Source organism: Hydractinia symbiolongicarpus, chromosome 15, assembly GCF_029227915.1.
Source record: "Hydractinia symbiolongicarpus strain clone_291-10 chromosome 15, HSymV2.1, whole genome shotgun sequence".
In the NCBI taxonomy this organism is placed as follows: Eukaryota; Metazoa; Cnidaria; class Hydrozoa; order Anthoathecata; family Hydractiniidae; genus Hydractinia; species Hydractinia symbiolongicarpus.
In genome coordinates this window covers 8,333,510-8,342,875 of record NC_079889.1, presented here as the reverse complement: position 1 = coordinate 8,342,875, position 9,366 = coordinate 8,333,510, and the positions used below count along the sequence as shown (strand labels likewise).

Genomic DNA, 9,366 nt, shown 5'->3' with positions numbered 1-9,366 from the left:
CACCACTTTTGAAGAGGGGAAGTACCTTTGCCAATTTTAGCTTGTCTGGAAATATACCACTTGAAAAGGACTCATTGACAATTTTACACATTAGCTATTATTTCATCAACAACTTTCAAAATTTTTATTGGAAAGTGATAGATGTCAATGGCTTTTTATCATCAAGTGACATTATGGTGCTAGTCGTCTCTTCATGTGTGACTGCATTACAGAAAAAACTGTCAATTACAGGATTTGTCAAAAAATGTGTAAAATGTTCATTGGACTTTGGAAGTTTTTTTACTAAATTTGGTGCAACATTCACATAGTATTAATTGACAGCTGATGCTATGTCACATGGTTTTGTTAGAGTTTTACCATTTTGAATTATTGTTGTAGGATGGGCACTAGTTATCTTCTTTCCCAGTATTTGATTTATTCCATCCCAGTGTTTTTTTATGTTATTTTTGTGTTGCTCAAAGAATCTTTTGAAATAATAATACTTAGCGTTCCTTATTGTGTGATTGACTTTGTTCCTCAGGACTTTGTATTGATGTAATATTTCTATGTTTTTGTATTGAATATATTCTTTATAAAGTATTTGTTTTTCTTTAATTAAATCTAATATGTGATTACTTACCCATGGTTTTCTCAGTTGTTTGTGATCCTTTTTCTTGGTTTTCCTGAATGGTGCATGTTTATCTAGTACTTTGTTGATGTTTTCTGTCCGAAAATCATCTTTGAAAAGATCCAAATTGAATTTTAAAAAATCTCTTTTAACCGTTTTAAGATTATTCCTATCTAATGACTTTAGATCTATAATTATGAAATTAGCGAGATGGTCTGTCACAGAATTGAGAATATTTCCACTAGTGCATATATCAGTGATGTCATTGTAAAATATGTTGTCAATCAAAGTGTATTTACCTTTTTCACTAAGCCTTGTTGGTTGCGTTATATGTGGAAGAAATGAGAAGTTTAACATAAAGTCTAGGAAGGTGTTTGTTTTAGAGTGATTATTGTAGTCAAGAAGGTTTATGTTGAAGTCTCCCATTATAATTTGTTTCTTATTCTCTTTTCTTGTTTTTATAAAGCTTTCTTCAAGATTGTTTTTAAATTTGTCTATAAATATTCCTGTCGGATGTCTATATGTAATACCTACTAGGATGTTCTCATTGTGAACATTCAGTGTCTCTATAAATAAAATTTGGAACTCTTCATTTTCAGTACAAAAAGAGGTAGAAAGATCTTGTCTTACCTTGTAGTTGAGATTTTCTTTTATATACAGCCCACACCCTGAGTTTCTAGTAGTACCACAACAATATTCGTATACATGATAACCAGGTAGTGATTCAGGTTGTATTGTTGATCCATTCTGTTGCCAAGTTTCAGAAAGTCCAATGTTTTAGCAAAGGATCTTATGTTTGTATGCAGTATTGACAAGTTGTTTGAATTCATGTTGGCCTTCATACTAGGTTTGTGGAATTCATGAGTAGTATAGTATTTGAAGTTGTGGACAGATGGTACAGATGAGTTCCCAGAAATAGGATTATCGATTGTCAAGACTGGTAGGTTTAAAAGGTTGTCAAACTGGTTGGTGTGATTAATATTTAATTTACTTTGACAACGACAGTTTAACAAGGAGTTATAGGTGAAGTTGGTTAGTTCATCGTTAGTTATTTCTTTAAACGGAAGTGAACTACAATCATCACATGACCACAATTTTAAGTTTAACTTTTTTTTATTTTTATATGTTATGTTAGCACATCTTTGGTGTATATAATGTTTACCAAGGCTACAGAAAATCAATGGACTTTTAATAACTTTGAGACAGAGACAGGTTTTATTAAGGTTAGGTGGTGGTATGCTGTTATTAGAACTCAGAGTAGAAAGTAAAGAGGTATTTGTTTGTAGTTGAAATGGAAGAAAATTGTTCAGACATGGATTACAGTACCAATTGCTCTCACATTTGGATAAAATTGTGAGAGTTTTCTTTGTGAGTTTTAAACAGGACCTATGGAGCCATGTGTTACACAGATTACAGTATATACAGTCAGTCAGAGCAGTTTTGTGACAAATATTACAGATTAAATTTTCTACTGGTAAATAGGTTTCAGAGTCCATTTATTTATACGTACTATAGTGTTCATTCATTGATTTGATCATTTTGTTGGTTCTGGTACGAGTCATAATATAGCTTGTTTATTTCCTCTTTAGTTAGCAATGTCACTGTTTTTGAGTTCAAACTGTCATCTTTTTTAGCTTTTACTGATGCATGTTTTGTCGATACGTATTTATATAACTTGGTATTTTTGAGCTTCTTTCTCGCATGACTGTAGAGATCTCCGTTTTTAGCTGTCAAACTTTCGTTAATATATATATTTGCTTTTGTGTCATTATATCCCAGATCTGCTGTTGTGATTTTTTTTGAGAACAGTTCATGGCGACAATTGTAGAAACTATCTCTCTTTTTCCGGCTGTCAAACTTGACAATGATACTGGCATCTTTATCCTTTGATGTCCGATGGGATATGTCAATATCCCCAATCGACAAGGGAATTTCCATTATGTGTTTGCTTATCTCAACAACTATTGCATTTGTGTCCTCGTCATTTATTCTTGGGATGCCCTTGATTGTAACCATCATTCTTCGTCCATATTGTTCCAGGTCATTTGCCTCGTCTTTAAGAGCTGCAATTCTATTTTCGAATTCACGATTTTTGCTGTCCTGTTTTTTTAGTGTTTCATTTATTGAGGTGTCCTTATTCAGAATGTTGTTGTTTATTTTTTTCATGTTGTCAATTTCCTTTGCTATGTCTTCAGCAACATTTCAGCAATCTTATCCATATCCATATTGAGTTCAAGAAAAATAATAGTAAATAAGTAGCGATAATAACATCCAGTAACTATATAATTGAGAAGTACTGATTAATTAGATAATGATTGATAATATGTTAGCTTTGAATTTTATTTATCACTCTTTCGTTCACCATTGTCCACGCGCACGCTACTACATCCGCCATGTTTTTTTTTTAAATACAACACGTATATTTAAACAGAAAGTCGTAAACAGAATGTACATATCTAAAGAGAAAGAATTGAGTTTATGCATTATGTTGCTCTCGACCTCCCACACGTCATTGTTACGATAGAAATACGGAGAAACTATGTCGGAAAAGATACAGACGGTTGTAGTTCAGGACATATCGTAGTCATCGAACTTTATCGTCAGTGCTTTAAGAGTAGATAGGAATCAAACCATTTGCGTCATAATTATGCAATGTTGATCTGAAACATAAATAATATATACAATGTTATTGTCCATGGTTATTGATCAAATGACAATAGAGATGTGATTTACGATAACTAATTCATGTTAAAGTCCTGAAGATATGCTGGTTGACGGTGCTCTCTCGTAGAGCGACGAATCGAAGGTAGTGGTGACGTTGGCAAAGGTAAATCAATGCGAGGACTTTTATCGGACTGGAGTGCGGTAGAAGTGCCCTCCTCAAATACGGGCTTCCGGGTTGCAACATGTTCAGCTGGTGGAGGCGGAGATTTTGACAATCGAGGCTGGTCTGCAGAGTGGCTGCTGTCATCTATATCGCGATCCGACGGTTTGACTGGTATCATTGGCGAGGTAGTCGGTGATATGGTGCGCCAAGCAGCAGGTGACAGTTTTGTGGTTTGGTTGGGTGTGTTGCGATATTGCAGCATGGCACGTTGGAATGAGTCTGTATCGAGGTTGCCACTGGGGCCGACATTATCCATTAGCATCCGTTTAACAGTCTTAACACCAACTTCAGCTCTGCAGTTGCTATGTGGGTACGCGACCGATGAAACACGATGGTGGACACCCCAGTTTCGAAGGAAGGTTGATGTAGATGATGCACATAACTCTGCCCCCCCCCCCCCATCCGATGCGAATTCGTCGGGTATGCCATACGTGACAAAGGTGCGGCGTAGACAATCAATTAGGACACTGGCCCCATTCCTGGCTTCTTCCACGATAGGACAATTCGAATACCTATCAACACAAACAAGATAATTGTGACCGGCATAGTGGAAGAAGTCACCACATAGTTGTTGAAATGGATAATCAGGATAATTAAGAGGGGTCGGTGGAGCTGATTGTTGTGATGGTGCGATGTGGTCGCAGCTTTTACACCCTTGTCGTAGTTTGATGATGTCAGAAGTAAGGCCAGGCCAGAAGACGGAAGATTCTGCTCTCAAGGTCATGGATGTGACTCCGTGATGTGCAGCATGCAGGCTTGATAAAATATTGGAGCGTAGGCATTTCGGAACAATAACCCTGTCCTTGTAGAGAGCGACACCGTCAACTGTTGAGAGATGGTCACGATACTGGTGGTAAATCTGAAGATGAGGTGATAAGTCTTCCCGATTTCCGGTAATGCCAGATTCAATTAGATCTACCAGTATCCTCATTTCCTCGTCCGCGGTGGTTGCTGAACGGACGTTGTAGTCCAAGTTGTAGATTTCAATGAAGACAATGCAGTGGATGCAGCAATACTGGAGATATCATCAGGCAGTACTAACTTTTCAGGAGTCGGATCACCTGCCGGGTGGCGTGACAGCGCGTCTGGAACTCGATTTTTCAATCCTGAGATTTGTGGTAGGGTGCAGTATCTGTATCGACCCCAGGGCGTGATGTACGTTGTTAAATGGCGATCCTCTTCGCGCAGTGGGACGCTATGATAACCGTTCCAGGCATCCGATACTGTTTTCTTTGTGTGCTGAGGAACTGTACGCACCTGATGAAACGGGGATGGTGTGTGATGTGTTTCCCGTGTAGCATGTTTGTTGAGTGCTTGAAAATCAACACAACGTCTAGGTTTTCCATTCTTCTTGGGGCACACGACCATTCTGTGACACCAGGTCACAGGTTCACCAATGGGTACAGGCTCAATAACTCCGAGGTTGACGTCCCGGTCCAAATCGGCTTTGACCTGCTCCTGCCAGTGGATTGGAACCGGTATGGGAGAATGATGTGCAGTCGGTTCAGCATCCTGGTCGATCATCAGTCTAACAGGTGGTCCAGACATCAACGGTAACGGTTGGTGCTCACATGTGTTGAAAGTGCTGTCTTTGTAATAATTTAGAATCCACTGTTCAAACTTTTCACGATTCTGTTCTGTGGGTGGAAATGGCAACTCCTTGGGAATGGGAGGTGGTACCGTTCGTTTTGGACAGGCACATTCGTTGTGTTGTAGTGAACCAGTGATAGTATTGGCACCGATAGATGGAAACTCTGCAGGTATAATGCCAAGGTTAACACATGCACTCCGACTAAGGTAGAACTTATCTGAATCATTGGTGACATAGGTAAACTGCTTGGTCTCCTGAAGAGAACCGTCCTGACTAATGCCAGAGATGCGGAGAATGATAGCACCTAGTATCTTGATGGCTTGTCCATTAGCTGCATCCATTTTCATGCGGACCGGAATAAGATCTTTTATATTAAGGTGAAAACGTTGCACCCATTTGAAACCGATGAGGCACTCTGACATCCAGTGTCTGCCATTGCTGGGATGGATATGGGCGATTCTCTAGTTCCGTGAGGGATTGTAAACCCCAATTCCTCGTAATCAGTATCAGCGATTCGGACAGCTAGGTTAAGGAATGGCTGCGATTGAGATGGAGTTTTCTTCCACATGTTCTTACGCTTGTCGTGACAGTGATGGTCTGCCGGGTTGGTTCTACTCTGCTTAAGATTCATAGAATAGAGTGAGTTGAAGGTGTTAACGGTTTCTTCAACAAGAGCAGTCTGATCAGCTTTCTTATCCTTGTTTTTCTTGTCCTTGTTGCGACACACATGATCGAAATGATGTAGGCGCTGACAGTGTCCACATGAGTGACTGAATGCGGGGCAGGAAGATTTTTGGATTTTAATAAATTACCACTATGACAATGTGTTCCGCAATATCCGCATTTCGATGATGAAGTGTCTCATTTGGAGTCGACATCATTTTTGGGCTTGGTAAACGGGTCTCGCTTTCCCTTTCGGTATTGACTGTGTATGACTGTGTAGCCTGATGACTGTCAAGTAAACGCGTGGCAGATCGCTTACCAGCTTCTTTTGTTTCGACGAATTTCATAACCTGCTCCAGGGGCATCTCCTGGTTGGTGTGGCCGAGGAGTTCCAGCTGGATATCTGGATCTGCAACGCCTCGACTAAGTACGTCTTGCAGAATATGCTCTGTATAGTCAACGTCATAGTTACACTCAGGGCACGATACGGTGTATTTGCAAACGCCAGCTTGTCCTTTTAATCTCGCACCAAAGGATCGTATCGATTCTTCAGGTTCTTGACACATGTTATTGAGGGCTACGCGAGCGACCATTACGTTTTCTTCTCGAACGGCGAGGGATTTCATTGACGAGAGGATAACATCTTCACTTTTATCTGCCAGCATACCAGCAGTTGATCGTGTCAAATCTCTGCGTAACTGTTCATCACAGCATTCTAATAACTGCAAGACAGCGTCCCTGCCTGTGATCTTTGTAGCTGTTTTGTATTCCCTCCATCGGGTAAGAAAGTATGTCCAGTCTTCTGATGATCCGACTAATGTGATGGTTGGGCGCTTCACGCGCTCGATTTTAGCGGAGGATGAGGCGGAGAAACTACCATTAGAGTGGGTGGTGGCGTGGGTAGTCAGCAAAGCAGCAACAATGACGGGGTGCAGATCTGGAGTGCGTATGAGCAGTCGGGGACTGGGCAATCAACAGACGGCATATTGTATGAAGCTCTACTCAGTAAGATTAAACAAATTGATCAACATAGATAGGAATCAAACCATTTGCGTCATAATTATGCAATGTTGATCTGAAACATAAGTAATATATACAATGTTATTGTCCATGGTTATTGTCTATTATTCCCTAAAGAGTGACGGGTCAGTAATGTTGAAATGGGCTCAGGTTGCTGTTGTGGGGAAGGATCGCAAGTAAGTGTGGTGGTCAAATCGGCTGTGTTCCGATTTGGACTTGCGTGATGGAGTGATAGGCGTGAGGTCGGAGATACCATGGTCAAAGCCTGCAACAGGGTTGGTTTGGGTAGGTGCCAAAAAAGGACGTGGCTGGGATTGTAGTGTAGGCGTCCAAAAATACGTGGTGTTGCGATATTGGAGCATTGTACGTTGGAAGGCATCAGTGTTGACAGTCAGGGAAATCCTCTTAATTAAGCTGTATAGCTTAATTTGGAGATCTTCTAAATAAGCTGTATCATACAGTTTAATTAGGTGACATACATCTAAATTAGGACGTAGAAAAAGTTTTTTCCCCATTTCTCAAAATATGTAAATTTTAGCAGAATCACCGCTGCAGCTCTTTCATCGTCAGTTTGACCACTATATTATGAAAGAAAAACGGTATTTCCAGCACCCCGGGTTCAAAAGATATAGACTATAAATAATGGTTTATTGTTAGCAATAGTCTATTTAAGTTGTACTGCATCCTAGTTTGGATGTCACGTGATACATCCTAATTAAGCGGAGATTTTTAAAACTTCAAATTTAGCGGATCTCCGGGGTGCTACGAAAAAAATAATGTATTGTGTATATGTACGTAAATATTGGATTTATTCATTTAGAGATATCCTAAAACTCAGTTAAATGTGTGTTTTAGATGACCAAAGTTTTGTACATCTTAACTAAGCTGTAATTAGACTGCATCATACACCCTAATTAAGCTGACATCTAAATTAAGCTGTACAGCTTAATTAAGAGGATTTCCCTGACTGGTAGAGCTCACCATTCGGTCCGGTGTTGTCTGTGTTCATCCTCTTGACGGTCTTGACACTGATTTCTGCATAGCAGTTGCTGTGTGGAAATGCAACTAATGACAGACGGTGTTGGAAGCCCCAATCAACCAGGAAGATCTTACTGGCTGTGGCAACGAGTTCAGGGCCACCATTGAATGTGGCGCCGTAGATTAGTGGTTATGTGGCGCCGTAGATTTAGTGGTTATAGCTCTCGTATTCTGTGCGGGAGACCAGGGTTCGATTTCTCTTGATGACGATTCAACATGGGCGAGTGAATGTTACCATAGCCCCGGGTTAACCCAAGCCATGTGATGGAAATTAGGGAGATGGAACATTATGTGGGCTGTTGGATGTTGCCCGGAGTTGTCTACTTTAATTGGAGAAACTTTCGCGAGAGAAAGTTTCGCGAATTCGCGATTTTTCGCCATTTTCGCAAAAGTTTATCTCGCGAAAATTTGCGAGTTTCTTAATTCGCGAGACTTTATCTCGCGAAATTTTCCAAATTTCTTTATTCGCGGAAGTTTATCCAGTAAGCTATTTTATCATTTTTCACCAAAAACGCACATAGAAATCTTATTTCGAGAAAGAAAATTTATAACATTTACAATCGAATGCAGTATTCAATACCAATATCTGTGTGATACAAAGATACAAAAAAATTAATCTATGACGATAGTCTCTGTGTTTTCGTCTCGTCTTTTCATGTTTTCGTTATTTGCGTCTTCACTCTTTGACCTTTTCGATTCTTTGTTTTTATATAACATGTCTCTTATGTCATGTGATTTTGTCTCTTTCACCTTTTTTCTTTTCTCACCATTTGGTAAATTCTTCTTGTAAATCTCATCGGATACAAATTCGACCTCCAATTCGTCCGCAAAGATAAAACCAAGGATGATGGGTGCTGTTGGTTCACTGTACACTGCGCCTACTAGTTCCATTAGGCGGTCAAGAAGTTGTCCATTTTTCAATGTTGGAGACATTTCCACCGTCACTTTACAGGGAATTTCTATGCCGCCTTGAACCAATGGTGATTTTCTGTAGTGTGTCGATGTCAAAACTGCCAGAATTCTTGCCCCTCTGTCCAAAATAAACTTTAGAGTTCTTGAAAGCTGACGTGGCAAATGACCAACAATTGTACCATCTTCTTGACACGTTTTGATGGCAAAATAGTCGAAGGCATTGTTTTCTTCGTGGAGGCAAAAAAGCTTTTCTTCCTTTTCAGGAGACCAATATTTTCTGAAATAATGGAATCCACGAACAGCCGCATCAAATGTTCTTGACAACAATCTTACTGGCCTCTTCAATCATCAATGATAACAAAGTTTCGAATGTTATTGTTAAAACAATAGAAAGAGGATGATATTTTCGAATGTTATTTTTGAAACAATAGAGGATGAGATTAAACAATAGAAAGAGACTCTCCGTCGTGGGACTTATTTCTGTAGTTAGCTTTATTTTGCAGCATTATTACCTTTGGTGGAGGGTGTCCAAAAATTGATACGTTTGTTTGTTTCCGTAAAAACTCTCTACTCTCGTAATTTCATATCGGAGTGAACAAGATGTCGTTTCTAAGAGCTTCTGTAAAGAAACAAACAACGATCGCTGCA

General features: G+C 39.6%; 2 protein-coding genes across 2 annotated transcripts; both read right to left on the bottom strand.

Moving 5' to 3' along the window:
• Nucleotides 1–2,125: 2,125 nt before the first annotated feature.
• On the bottom strand, nt 2,126–2,773 carry LOC130628695 (uncharacterized). Its single transcript, XM_057441679.1, has one exon. The coding sequence runs from the start codon at nt 2,771–2,773 to the stop codon at nt 2,126–2,128; it is 648 nt and encodes a 215-aa protein (XP_057297662.1).
• Nucleotides 2,774–3,345: 572 nt separating this feature from the next.
• Nucleotides 3,346–4,425, bottom strand: LOC130628694 (uncharacterized protein K02A2.6-like). The gene has a single exon (XM_057441678.1). The coding sequence runs from the start codon at nt 4,423–4,425 to the stop codon at nt 3,346–3,348; it is 1,080 nt and encodes a 359-aa protein (XP_057297661.1).
• Between the last annotated feature and the right edge of the window lie 4,941 nt (nt 4,426–9,366).